The 15,023-nt window shown below is 34.1% G+C and overlaps 1 protein-coding gene across 6 annotated transcripts in view; it reads right to left on the bottom strand.

Moving 5' to 3' along the window:
* unc79 (UNC-79 domain-containing protein) overlaps positions 1 to 7,116 on the bottom strand; it is a 65,205-nt gene extending 58,089 nt beyond the window's left edge. For all 6 annotated transcript variants that reach the window (XR_015824545.1, XR_015824546.1, XR_015824547.1 and 3 more), the window contains exons 1-4: positions 5,845 to 7,116; positions 4,727 to 4,875; positions 3,607 to 3,789; positions 1,854 to 2,010 (exon numbers count right to left, since the gene is read on the bottom strand). Coding sequence is in view for 3 of the 6 variants with exons in the window: in XM_088238516.1 (XP_088094642.1) it covers positions 1,854 to 2,010; positions 3,607 to 3,789; positions 4,727 to 4,875; positions 5,845 to 6,192 (837 nt within the window). In the remaining 3 variants the exon portion in view is untranslated. The remainder of the gene's footprint in view (positions 1 to 1,853; positions 2,011 to 3,606; positions 3,790 to 4,726; positions 4,876 to 5,844) is intronic.
* Between the last annotated feature and the right edge of the window lie 7,907 nt (positions 7,117 to 15,023).

Raw genomic sequence — 15,023 nt, forward strand, 5'->3', positions numbered from 1 at the left:
TTTTTGATAATAATAACTCACGTATGCTGCGAGCATCGCGAGCATTGAGTCAAAATTGTTACTATTACTTTCCATTTACTAACGCTCAAGGGGCCTTAGTCATACTTTCATCCCTTTCAAAAACCATCACGTTCGATTCACCCACATTCATTAGAAAATCGCTTTTCTTGCATACATTGTAGGGACATTTAATTGTAGGTAAAACTTTTATTTTTTATCCAATTGAGAGCAAACTGAAAGTATCGTAAGTGACTGAATGAAAGTGTTTAAACCGAGTCTAAATCTAAGAACAAAACAAAGATCTCTACAGTTAAAAATGTGCCTCAGAAGTAGGTACCAGCAACTGTCAAGTAAATAGAGCAATAGGCAACAAACTCGACAGGGGCCTTATGCTGGACTCATTCGTCTTTAGAATCGTATGCGACTTCCAAAATTCGACGAGTGACAGCATTCTTGAACCACCCATACGAATGCAGTCGATTGAAAGCCAGTGGACTTTATATTGAGTGCAACAAAGCACTCGACATTGACAATCGAATGCAACATCATAACTTCAGCTGTCAAGCTTCCTTCTTGTAAAACGCTCGGTATTCATGTTTGAATGACGAGTGGATATTTTTGTTGTACCCTTTCACTCCTGGCCAACACGTTTGTGTGAGTACAAACAAAAATTCAAATTTCCTTCCATAGTCTGTTAGATCCTGGCTACAACGATTGTGCATGTTACTGGCCACTTAGAAAATAACATATTTTTATATGACAGCTCCAGTATCCGAAGCTCAGGAGCGAAACGGTTACATTAAAATTTATAACACTGATCAATGTTGTGATGATGGCATATCAACAAATGTGCAAAAAATATAACTGTACTTATTTTTAATCCAATATCAAATGAAGTTTCACTAGAAACGTGATTTCAAAATTATTTTATCGCTTGTCAATGTCAAAATACGTATTTGAGATATATAGTATACAATATGTTTTTAAAATCCATTAAATGAATATGAAATATTTCTAATAACATGTAGATGTGTGTTATGTCAAAGGCAAATAATAATTATCAATGTTGCAGTGTCTCAGTAAAACATTTTCTTTTATTTTTTTCATAATATTCCATACACAAAATATTCAACGGAAGAAGTCTGACAACAAACAATAAAGGTTTACGTGTGGCAGGAGAGCCATAGATAAATACGGATTTGTTAGTGTTGCCACTTTCTCATTCGTCTTTGTAATCAAATTGTCAGGGGGTTTTTAAGAATAGTATTATAACAAAGCAATCGAGATGCCCAATCGACTATTGTCGAGTGGGTGACAAAATATCACATCTTTCAAGCATAAAGCTCCAGGTTGACAATCCAGAGGATCAGTGACGAAGGTTAGTATAAAAAAGTACCGATGCACTGATCGCTCCCTCTCTTCTCTGCCTTTGCAGCTCGCCACCTACAACCGAGATCCGAGTCTTCGCACTTTGAGATTATTGTCATTTGTATTAGGAATATATTAAAAAACAAATCTCGTTCATTTTAACTGTATGTCATTTAATCTTTAATAAATAGTGTATAAAACTCATGTAAGTACCGACTTTTGTTTTATAATAAAGAGTAAAGCAACCCTATGAAGAGCAAAGTGGGGCCACGCATGAAATGTCGGATGCAGAATTTCAATCGACTTCCTACACCACATCTACGCGTAGCGTATACTCGCTGATAGCTACCTACTGAGCCAGTAGAGGAGTTGACAATAAGCCGATCGCTAATGACTAATGAGTGATCTTCCCCACAACCGTTGATTCCGACAACAGGCCCCCGCAAAAATATGATTTAATTAGGAAGGGAGAGTGAATTGAGTACCGTGATGGCGTAGTCGTGAATAGTCCCGAGGTAGAGGGTGGCTCGCTGGGCAACGTACACATTGGGGTCATCCATGCTGGACACGAGGTAACAGAACGCTGTAGCCAGGGCAGTTTGTAAGGCGAGCACGTTCTTCAGTGGAGTTGAGTCCATGAACCTGATTTATTTTTAAATGTATAAATTAATATCATAATATATTATATTACTAGCAGACCTGACGACATTTTGCCCAAACGTTGGCTTGCCTGCTTAATTAGCTGGTTCACCAAAATTTTTTATTATTTTTTAAATCGAATTTTCGATTAGCTGTATACTAAGTGACATTTGACATTTTAATCTTTTCGTTTCTTCATTGTGTGATTTGCTGTATCTGCCCAAAGCAAGATAAAAAAAAAGTGCAATATCACCAGGCATATATATAATTCTTCTGTACATTAGATGAATTATCAATATTTAAATATTGAATTTAAGTAGGTACCTAGGTACCTTTTTATTGTTTAATTCTAAAACATATTTGTTAATTATCTTCGTTTTTTTAAGTTAGTCTTCTTTGTTTATTCCAAAATGTAATTTTAAAAAAGTGTATTGTTAAGTGTCCTCGGCACGGGAAACCCCAGTGAGGTCACATTATTTTTATTATTAATTATAGTTTGTAAGCAAAAAATATGAATAAATAAAATATTTTTTAAATACAGAATTGTTTTTGCAAATGTCAAACTCTGCTCTTCTAACAACAGGGGTGCACTTTGTTTGGGATTGCGATTTTCAAAAATGTGTTGAATGTCAGTTAGTATTATTTTGGTACTACCAAAAATCCAGTAAAAAGAAATATATTAATAAAAATTATAAGGGATTTAAGGAAAGAATCTGATTGAGATCCACAAAAAATGAATGCTGTTTGTAAACATTCATATACAAACATTTTCCATATGCAAAAAATAACATCTTCCCAATTTTTAATATTTGCATTCTCGTCGAATGGTAGGTCGATGAATAAAACATTTATGCTCCTTACTTTTTTTTACATATTAGATTGAAGATTTTAAGATCTACAAACATGCACAGCACAAAGCTCATTATTACACCAAAGAACTGCACGTAAATCGGTTAAGACATTTAGGAGAAGTTTAGCGATATCACACATACAGAATAATTATATATTTATATATATAAAGATCATAGAATTAGAATAGTCCAGAAACCGCATACGCGCATTAAACTGAATCCGACTAACTACTCACAAATGAGTAGTTTTACGTTTTGGCCAATGTAAAAATATTTTTTAAAAGTATATTGTTAAGTGTCCTCGGCACGGGTAAACCCAGTGAGGTCACATTATTTTTATTATTAATTATAGTTTGTAAGAGAAAAAATATGAATTAATAAATAAATAATATTAAAAGGCATTAATTTACTAGTTTACTAAATGATAATTTATTTTGTTTACATTTGCTTAGTAAAAGTACTTTTTTTATAACTAGTCCAGACAGTAAAATATTTTTTGTGGTAAAACATAACATAACATAACACAAAATGATCTTATATTTGTGTTATGATAATATATTGTTCGCAGTCTGGTAACATTCCGTGGCCACTGCACGCATGCGCGCAGGCGGGATATCGTGCAGGGGGGTGTAATTTGGATTTTTTTGGACACAGTGCGATGTATGCAAACTTGGTTCTACACGCCTTCTGGTATATTGATATATGTTTGTATCGTATTATGAAGAAGTGTATTTATGTGTCGGGGTACCTGGTCAGAATAGTGACCCTCTCCACAGCAGTGAAGCGAACCTTCCAGTCCGAGTGATGGAATTCCTCCTGAATGAGTCTCCAGAACATGTCGGAGCCGGCGGTCAGCGTGATGCAGTGCAACAGAATGGGGACCGCCACTTCGCAGATGTGCGAGTAGCGAGCGTTGCAGACATTCCACAGACTGCAAAAATACAAACTTATCTGTAGAATGCCTCCTAGAATAGTGGTCTGGTCATTCTAAATAAATTGAATAAATCACATTGAATCAGTCCAACATCGCTCGCTTCGAAAAGTATCGTGGATGCTTGGACTAGAGAGAGGCAATTATTCTTATGCTGATACAGAGTCCATGTGAAATATTTCTAGTCTACAAAAATGTAGAACTAATATTGATTCCATATATATGTTCGGCATACTTAATCATTAAAGTATGCCGATCATATTACTGGAATCAATATTAGTTCTACATTTCCTCTCGTAGACTAGAAATATTTCAATGGACTCTGTCCATCAGCATAAAACAAACTATGACCTTAATTCTTCAATGACCCATCTTTGTCGTATTGTTAACACGAGACAAGATCTGGACTTTTTTGGTTTAAGTTTACAGCGATTTAAACGAGCACTTAATAAATAATCCAGATCTTGTCTCGATGTCCCTTATGTTAATAAATGCTTCTTTTCTTTTTTTTAAATGTTTTAACTATTATTTTATTGTTATTACAATAAAATAATGAAATTAAAAACCTATAAATTGTATAAATGGACAATGTCCGTTAATAAATGGACCAAAATTTTACTGATGATGCCATTTTGGAAACCTCATTCTGCTACAAGATTACGAGTGTTGCCATGCCCATGTATTTAATGATCAAACATGTTATTTAAAACATTCTTAAGGAGAGGCTGTAGGCTAGCGAGCATGCTTAAATTGGTTATTTTATATGATGCATAAAAACACGTTTTTCTTAGGTAGGTGAATCGACAATACCTCAAGTGACACCGACGTCTGTCCCGCTCCAATGTTTATCTCAGACTTTAAACTTTTGAGACTGTGTTCGTTTGACAGAAAATATATAATATGCAGTCAGGTCCTCCGTATTTAAACAGAGACTTACTTTCTTATGAGTAGATTTTCTTGGCACCAAATGAAGAATCCTCGGTGCTCCTTTGCAGCTTTGGTGAAAGCATCTCCGTGCAGTACCAAAATGTAAAGGCATTGCAACATATAATACAGCATATCCGGTTTGTCTGTTACTGGTAATTCCTATAAGAAAGTTTAATATTGTAATAAGTGACGATATGTAATGTTATTTATTTATTTACTATATGGCACAAGTGCCTTTTACAAAATAAAAATAAAATGAGTTTAGTTCTACAAAAATAAAAATCAATACGCAAGAAAAATGTATATATGCAAAAAGATATTTCACAAAGATAGTTGGTTTGAGAAGGATGACAATAATATATTTTTACGTATCGATATGTTTTTATCAATCGAATTTAGAATGAATGATTTTATATGCATACTGTACATATCAAATTTATAAATTTATTCCTTCAAAATTACACTAGTTTAAATATTAATGAACCTATTAAAGCTTTTTAATTCATTTTCTTTATTCAAGCCATAATAATTAACAATAAAAATACATAGTAAAATTAATTAGATTAAATTATAATGACATGTGATGCAATAGAATAACAATCTAGAAAAAAAAAAGTGTAAGTAATAAATAATAAAATTCCGAAGAATACAATGCAAAAAAAATAATCAGAAATAATTTTTAAAATATAAACTATACAAATTAAGATTCACACATAATCAAATATAAATAATGGTATAATTAAAATCAACAAAATAATAGTAAAATATGGTAGTATTAAAAAAAACTAAATAATAGTATCATTGAAATCAACAGAAAAAGAATATATATTTAAAAACATAATTGAAATGATAATTGAGATATGTTTTCTAGAAACTCACTCAATGCTATAGTAAGAAATATAAGAAATAGGAGTAATAAATAATAGTACATACAAAATTAAATAAAACAAAAATACATATTGAAAAAACATAAAAATATCAAGATTTATAAAAAGAAAATAAAAGTAAAAGAAAGTAAAAGTATGGAAGGAAAGCAGATTTGTAAATTTTTGCTAATTGCTAATCTCGAACTTTAAAAAAATTGACACTATCGATGTGCAACAACCAATTGAAATGACGGTTTAAGACCTGCAGGAGCTGATGGATGTATTGCAGTTGCTGGGGCAGCTCCCGAATGGAGAAGCGGAACTTGCCCATGGAGGTGTGCCAGAAGTGGGACAGGTCATCGCCGGGCCCGGGCTCCGTGGGCCCGTCGTCCCCGGCCGGCTTGCTGGGCTCGTCCCTCCAGTCGCTCTCCTGCGGCAGCGGAGCCGCCTTCTCCGCCGGCAAGATGGCCGCCAGCTCCAGCTGCTCCGACACCGTCTCGACCGTGGCCGTCATTATCTGTCGTGAACACGCCAGGTCATCAACACCGCCCTCCCGACCTAACCGCGACGTACACCCGCTAATTCTATTCATTCCTGCGCTTGCTTGCATAGCGCGCGATTCACTGTGAGAATTCGAATATCCAAACCAGCATCGCGATTCTATCTTTGATTGTGAGCCAATAAAATAATAGGATTAATCGGATCAATCCCGTAAGAGTTCAGTTGAAGCCTGGGTCGTTGATTTCTATGGGCCTATGGAAATTGGAAACATAAAAGTTTTCTTATACCTGATAAAAATTAAAGCATTTAGAAGTTTTTTGAAAATGTATGAAAAAAATGGATTAAATAAAAATGAACTACTTTGAATGAAGACACGAGTTCTTGTGAACCAACCAGTAATGAAATCTTGCGATAGATTTCCGGTTTATGTTAAGCCAATTTGCCAATCAGCAGACTCACCATAGAGAACTTGTGATGTCAGAGACGAAGTAATGATACGACACATAAAAATATTTTTACTCAGTCTAAACACTTTGTTTTATCCTGTGTCCGGCCCATTTTTATGAAATTTCATGCTTTGTGAAGGGTTTCTTAAAAGTGTCATAATTATGAAAATACTGGATTAAATCAATTGAAACTTCTCATATTTATTTGAAACAATTTAATAAGTCATTTTTGTATGATAGTTTTGCCAACATTGGCCTTTATGGAGGAGCCACATTGCAATGCTCGCACATATACAGGGTCTCACTCCTTTTTTTGTGCTTTGTGTCCCGGAGCCGTGCAAACACCTGATTATAATAACCACGCGTTGTGTCCCAGGCCCTGGTTTTCACGTATTATTATGGTTGGATAATTTATATAGCGCCATTTTTATGAAAATCACCTCAAGGTAGTTTACCAACATTAAAAATTACTAATAAAAGTCACTGGATGTCTATAAAATGCACTTTTTTGGACAGCTGGTAAACCTCGTGAAAACACAGGACTGGGACACAACACGTGGTTATATAATCACGTGTTTACACGGCTCCGGAATGTTAGTAAATACCCCAACTATTATCTAGTGGATAAAAATCTCCATGATTGATTCAGCGGACATATTGTGATAGTCACGATATAGCAAAATTGACATAACATTTGAACAAGCTTTAATTTTAAAATGATGTATTCAAGTTTACACAACTCATCCATTTTGTTTTCCACTCATTAAACAAACTTGTATACCTAAATGCTTGTCTTATTTCTTACTTATTTCTCGCGGGCATTGTAAAAAATTGACTAACATTTTATTTCCAAATTGATTAACCTCTAACAGATAGATAAGTCCGAAAAAAGTCATTGTTACATCGACTGTTTGAAAAAAATGCAAAAATGATACTCGGTTTGGATATTCAACTACTCATTCATGTTTTAAATTAAATAAATTGTATACAAGCAAATTATGCATATTGGAAGAAATTCCAATTACAATTGCGCCTACAAAATTATTAATTGTTTTGCTGAGCGAGGCAGTAACATTAAATATGTTATTTAGGAAGAATGTCTCGGTAGAATGTTTTAGAATCAATTGAACTGCTCTTACCTCAAAACTTCACAAATTTTCCATTTCCACTTTTGAATCAACAAGAATTACTGTTTATCTACAAGCAGCATGCCGCATACAAACTCGATGCAATGTACGCTCATCACATTACACTCTAAAGCAGTTCCTCGTTTAAATCCAATGTAATATGAATTGTCAATGGCAAGATGGTTCGTGTCTCATAATTACCCTCTTCATTATCAACCTAATGCTCAGCTCAGGATAAAATGGTAATTACTTCGCCGTCCATTTAATATCGTAATACGGTGTGGTCTTTTTATGATTTTGGGTGGTAGAATGATATGCATTTCTTTAATATACAATTTATGTCAAAAAAATTATAGCCAAGCTGTAAGCAGAATTTTTCTCGTCAAATCTGTGACTCTATTGGAGAAAAAGTAAACCTTCGCATAAATTTGGGTACACTATATGCAAAGCTACAAAGAATAATTCAAATAATACATTAAAATTACATATTACTTGTGCAAATATGATTACATACTGCGAGGGGTCTTTATTCTAGATAACTAAATATATTTAAGTTGATTTGATTCAGAAAACAAATACGTAAGAACCGGGAATACATAACATGGAGCAGAACCGGAATGGCGGATGTCAGAGATCGTGCGGCAATGAACGGGGCATGTCGCGAGGCAAGATGCCACTAGGTGGACTCCGAGAGTTCAGAAACGGATGCCTCGGGAGAATAAGAGAGGCGTCAAAAGATCTCAGAAGAGATGTGCCGAAGATATAGCCGCTTCGGGGGTGAAGAAATGGCTACAAAAAGCAAACGACAGAGAAGGAAACGATGGAAGGGCACGGAAGAGGCCCAGGATCCAGCAGTGGAGAGATGAAGGCTGAAGAAAATGAGAAAGAGACGAGCCGCTGTTATTATTATTACTACACAAACAACTTGTTATTATTAATCTTATTATTACAGGCAGGCGGCCTTTTCTATATCTTGTGTACTGCTTTTTATATGCGTTCTTTTTCTTCCAAAAAACCATCCAAACAGTTTTTGAACTGGTATGCGTTATTTCTTTGTTTTGAAGATTGATGTACGGTCCATTCAAAACTCTAATAACCTTTGCTTATGTGTGGATAACAGAAATTTTACATCTAAAATATTCAAATGGGCTTGCTTACATAATAAAAAATTGTAAGTTTACTCCATTCACCGAAAAGCACGACGCAATACATTAACATAGACTTTTGAACATTTGAACGTACGTGGTTTTTAGTTTTAAAATGGTTTCTTAAATGTCAAAGCTGGTGACAGCAAAATTTTGTTTGCAGTATTTTCTGGGTTAATATTTCAGAAGATTTATGTCAAAAACAAAGAAGATTCCACATCAAATAGACCCGAGATTCATATCAAATAAGCAAAAGATTCACGTCAAATGGGCAGAAGATTCATGCCAAATAGGCAAAAGATTCATATATTATCAAATAATAAGCGAAAGATTCACGTCAAATGGGCAGAAGATTCATGCCAAATAGGCAAAAGATTCATAAATTATCAAATAATAAGCGAAAGATTCACGTCAAATGGGCAGAAGATTCATGCCAAATAAGTAGAAGAACCAAGTCTAATATACTGAAGACAGCATGTTCATATTTAATAGACAGAAGATTCATGTCAAAATGGTAGAATAATAGATAAACAAATTTACTAACAGCAAAAATGAGATGATGAAACAAATCATAACTATTAATTATTATTTTATTTTTAATTTACCAATTATTTTTTAAGTTATTTGATAAATATTATATTATTCGGAAGGTACTTTACACCTGTATCATATAGTTATGAATATGGAACAATTATTTATATCTTAGTCATCAGTTTGCAGGCTACAATTTGAAACTGGATGCTGGCTAGAACACCCCAGTTAGAAGGTAAAAAAGCACAAAAAAAAACTAAGAGCAAGAACAGGCTTCGATATAATTTATCACCCATAGATAAATATTTTACTAAACTTGTGTCCATGTTAAAGTGATTTTTCTTGAATTTACAGTTAAACAAACTTATTTGGGAAATTGAGAAAGATACAAAAATCTTTATAGTGTTTCACATAGAAAAATCAAACATTGAAAATCATGAGACAGGCATCGAAACTCGCAATGAACAGAATCTGACAGCAGAATGATATATCCAAAATAGAATTGTTGGTTCACATTTAGTTTACTATGGAGAAAAGTTTGTTATTCTGAATTAAATTAAGTAAGTTGTACATTACAGAGGAGAGACAGTATTTTAAAGATGTAAGGGAAATTTCAATGCTCCTATATGGGTGCAAATCCTGACACCTTACTAAAGCTCGACACACCAACTTCTGAAGTCCGCGAACGGACAGCAGCCTCCTATAACGAGCGTTTTGAGGGTGTGGCAGTGGACCTTAACCCGAGCTTCCTCTTCACACCACGGGCTCCCACCGTCCTGGAACCTGGAATACCGTCAATGACGATCTTTCGGTTTTATTCAAGGGACACGTGATTGACGCGGGGCTAGAAATAGGGTCTCGCGTAGAACAGCTTTTGGATGGCCAGTTATTATTTTCGTATTAAAGCTTTATTTTTCACGTACAGTAGAACTTCGTTTATCCAAACTGCAGTCATCCGGATTGTCAAATAGCCGGATCGTTATCAGGAAATAAAAAATAAAGGAGACGTCATAAAATTAAGAATAGTCCAGAAACCGCATACTACTCTAAAGGAGTAGTTTTACGTTTTGACCCATTAGTTTCTTTGTAGACGTCGTTCAACACGCAACTCTTGATTTGAATTCAACTATGCGGTGTTGTGTCATTTTAAAGTCTAGAAATACTGCTGAGATCTTAATGAATCAGGATGGGATCACATTTCATGTTTAAGTAGAAAATGCATTACTTAAAAATTGAATTATTTTTCCATCTGTCAGATTGTCAAAGAAAACAAAATGGACATTTTTTTAGTGTTGCCAAGGTAGTCAAATTATTTACGCTACTTTGCTCGTCATATATTATTTAACATAACATAAAAATATCTGCTTTATGTAAAATAAAATTTGTTACATTTTTTTAGTTCAAAGTTCATTAATTAAATTACTCTTATTAAATTACCCTTCCTTATATATTCCGTTGTGTCAATCAATTTTTCTGCGTGTACAATAAAATTTTAGAAAAATATATAACTATCTTATATTTGTGTTATGATTATATTTTTCGCGATCTGGCAACATTACGCGGCGACTTCACGCATGCGCGCGGTGAAAGGGGGAGTTTTTGGACACAGTCCAATGTATTCAAATATGATTCTACGCTCCTTCTGGACTATTCTTAATTCTATGGGAGACGTCTTTAATTTTAATTTAATTGCGCAATTAACGTTGTGGAACTCATTAATCCGGATAATTGCAGTTTTACTGTATTTATATAAAATCCTTGCAAATGTGTTTAAAGACTCCACTATTGTAAATACGGACTAAAAATGCTACATAATTCTGTAAAACATAAACATGCATTTCTGAGCCATATAATCATTTAACTTGTAAACCCAAAACTAGTAAATGAATCATTGTTATTCGATTGTTACATATCAACGATCAGATGGCTCAGATGTAGAGTTGCCAGAGAGGAAGTCGGGACAATGATTCTACAGTAAATAACACAAAATAGGCACTGTCCATACAACTACACTAGTTTGGATACATAGAACATTTTACAGACATACTTGCAGTATCTGTGGAAGCATGAAATAGAATTATATAAAAACAACGTTACAATTAACATTTCAGAATAGACTCCATATATTGCCAAGGAAATAACTAGGTCCAATTGCATAGAAAATGAACAAGAAGTGGAATGATATACATAGCGAGAAATTATAAGTTATAGTGACATTAAAACAGTTGGTCAATTCAAAGCACACTTAATTTGATTAAAAAGCATGCTTTAATACCCATTTCATTTTAATTGATATTTTTATTTGCGAACAATTCAAAAGTAACATCATCCATGGCACGGTGACCGAATATTCTCAGTTCGGAAATGCCACCAAATTCCTCTTTCTATTCCAATTATTAGTCTCTCCGTACGGTTGTAGACTCTTAGGAGTATGATTGTGACAGTAATATTACTGCCACACTACCCTGAATGTTTTGATTAACTACAAATCGACCATCATAAGATGCCCAGAAAGATGCGATCTCTTCCTTAAGTTGCTCTATACTGCTGTCATAAGCAAAGGGCAGTTTTTTATATCAAACATCACAAAATGGGTTAAATATGAAGCAATGTTCTACAAGAAATTTCAAACCATTTGATATTCAGCAATGAGCAGTAAAAAAATATTTCAGTAAGAAAAACAATTGTATTTTAAGCAATTACGTAATATCTAGAGATCCATAAGTCACCCAAATCCATTTTTAGATTTGGGTACAGTTGATAAATACAAAAAAGTATCATATGACTTTTGCAAAAAACTGCCTTTTTTCTTATGACGGTGTTATACATATAGGGTCTTATTTATGAACCTGGTGTAAATTTACGCCTAGGCATAGCGGCAGAATAAGGATGGTATTCCCATCCGTATTCTACCACTATGACCAGGTGTAACTTTATACCAAGTTTATATTATGATAAGTGCAAAAAGAAAATAACATTTGACTTGTCTTTAAAAAGTAGAGTACACCATACCGTAAACTATTACTAATGAATTGTTCAAGATTAAAATATGTATTTTTTTAAGTATCTTTTTTTATTTACATTGATTTATTGATGCTGTGTAAAATAAAAGTATAAACATACAATAATACATTTTAAAGGGAGTCTTTTTTCCTACATTTCATAATGGGTGTACAGTTCATAATATTGTATTTACAGCATTCTTTTTGTAAACATGAAATCAAAGAGAAGAATTGAAAGTTATGGTGCCATGCTATTTTCATTTGAATCAATATTATATTCTCTAGTCTTCACAGAAGTAAATATTGTTAAGTTTCATTGTTTGTACGATGCGAGTATACTCCTGTTTAAAATGCCCGTGTTTTTTTTACCAAAAAGTACCTAATCTAGGCATATATCGCGGGGTAATTACTAAACTAGTAACTTCAAAATCAGATTTTTTTTATTAACCCACTGACAACACTGCTCTGTATCCTCCTCCACGAATGCTAGAAAAAGACAAGTCGTGGTACATTAAAATAATACTCTGAATTGAATGTAAACTACGGTAACTCTAAATGTGAAACAAATTTTTTGTCCTGTATTACGAGGTAAATAGCGTTAACTCCTAATTTCTTCGATGACAAGATAATTTTTATTTCTTTACTGTAAATTCACACCACATTAGAGGTAAAGAACAGTAAGAAAACATACTGAACTAAGAAAAGTCAGAAAAAAAACTCTAAATAATTTGTTTTACAGAAAAATATTAAAGTATTACTTATAAATAAACTGTTCATTGTTCCAGCATTTACTTTGTGGAATAACATTTTAAATATTATATCCCAGCTAGTTTCAGGTATTCTGGTTCCCCATCATCGGGTGTAACAATTAACTCTACGTGTTTTATTTTAAATTTATTTTTTACTAATTACAAATTCTTAATAAAGATACCAGTCTCGAAGATGTCGCGAAAGCGATAAAACCGGTCACTGGATATCCCAAATGTGTGGATCAAAGTATCACTCGACTTTTATTTCCATAACAAACTAATTGCAAAAGACTGTTTTTTTTTCTATCACGGATAAAATTTACCGTTGTTTTCCCAAATGACATTTAATGTTGTACGATAAATATATTAGGGGTAAACTCTATCTCCATTTCGAGTAATGAAAATGTCTTAAAACTAAAATTAAAATATTACTGCATTAAGAACACATTAAAATTCATATATAATTAAAAACAAATTTACTTTAAAGCCACAAACAGATGTTTAAAGCATGAAAAATTAGGAATCTCTTCTGAAAAGTCGGGTTTTTGGAGACACTGTAGTTTACCCCTCGTACACAGAGAGCTGTTTTTAGCGGGTACTTTGAAAATACTGATCTTTATGTTACCTAGTTGCAGTAATTACCGAGCGAAATTATAATGAACAGAAATATGTAAAGGTTTGTTTGAAGTTACCTTCAATTTGCTCTCAAGTACAGTGTGTATTGTATTTGTACTGTTTATAGTCATGATGATGACATCATTCACTTTCTGCATATAATAGTGCATAGGGCACTGCATCAGTATTTGTTATATGATCAATCTTACGCTTCGAGGACTATAAATTCATTCTAGTGTAAAAACACCCTTTTCAATAAGTGTTTTTTTATGTAAACCATGTCGGGAATCGAACCCGAGACCTCTTGTATGGTAGGCAAACGCGCTGACCTTTGGACCTCGAGACCGATGACTACTTACAGATTGATATTACATAAATCAACTGGCGTGTTGTATTTGACAGGTAGATCTAAATAAGTAATGTGGTTTTTGTTGATACGCCATGTTTTAAATAGTCTCCTTTGGTCTGTCAGGCAGTAGGGACGTGTTATAAGTTTCTCTTGTGTAGCAGCTACCTGCTCGTGGCCTGGAGACAAACAAAACTGTCTCTTTATACCTCTGAAGACAACGAAGAGACGTGTCTGTCGGAACAACATCTGCGGAGCTGTATACTTTTTCAATATCATTTGAAAAAGAAAGCGACAGAGGCTACGAAGGATATTTGCGAGATTTAGTGACATATCGAATGATGGGAATTGCTAATGATGGTTCGAAAAATTTCAGTCTGGTGATTTATGTTCCAAAAACGAGCCTCCAAGTAGACGACCCGTCCAGGCGAATGAAGCAGTCCCGAAGTCTGCAATCGAAGACGATCCGATTCTGGCCATTGAAAAATTATCAGGGAAGGTCGGCACATCCTGGTCCAGTACTCGGAGTATCCTGAAGAAGTCGGGCAAGATTAAAAAAGAAGGTGTTCGGATCCCACACACATTGACTGACGGCTACATGGCTCGACGGCTCAGAACCGGCAGATTATTGCCATAAAAAGAACAATTTAGCCCATTTTAGAATTATGAAAAATGGGTGTTGTATTCAGACGTAACGGAATAAAAATAATGGTTAAAAGGCTGTTTCAACCCCTAAATGGTCATTGCATTCTAAAAAAGTGTTATTGTGTGTATGGTGGGATCCTAAGGGAATAATTTACTCGGAACTATTGGCACAAGGTGGGACAATGTCGGCAGAGTTACACTGTCAATAGCTGGGTAGATTTAAGGAAGCGTCGCACCAAAAGAGGCCAAGGAGACTACTTTAAAGATGGAGCATCGATGAAAACGACATTACACCTAACGTTATGTAAAAAAGTATGTTATAAAATATTCCAAA

Source organism: Micrasema longulum, unplaced genomic scaffold, assembly GCF_059751315.1.
Source record: "Micrasema longulum isolate JH-2025_06_02 unplaced genomic scaffold, ASM5975131v1 h1tg001909l, whole genome shotgun sequence".
In the NCBI taxonomy this organism is placed as follows: Eukaryota; Metazoa; Arthropoda; class Insecta; order Trichoptera; family Brachycentridae; genus Micrasema; species Micrasema longulum.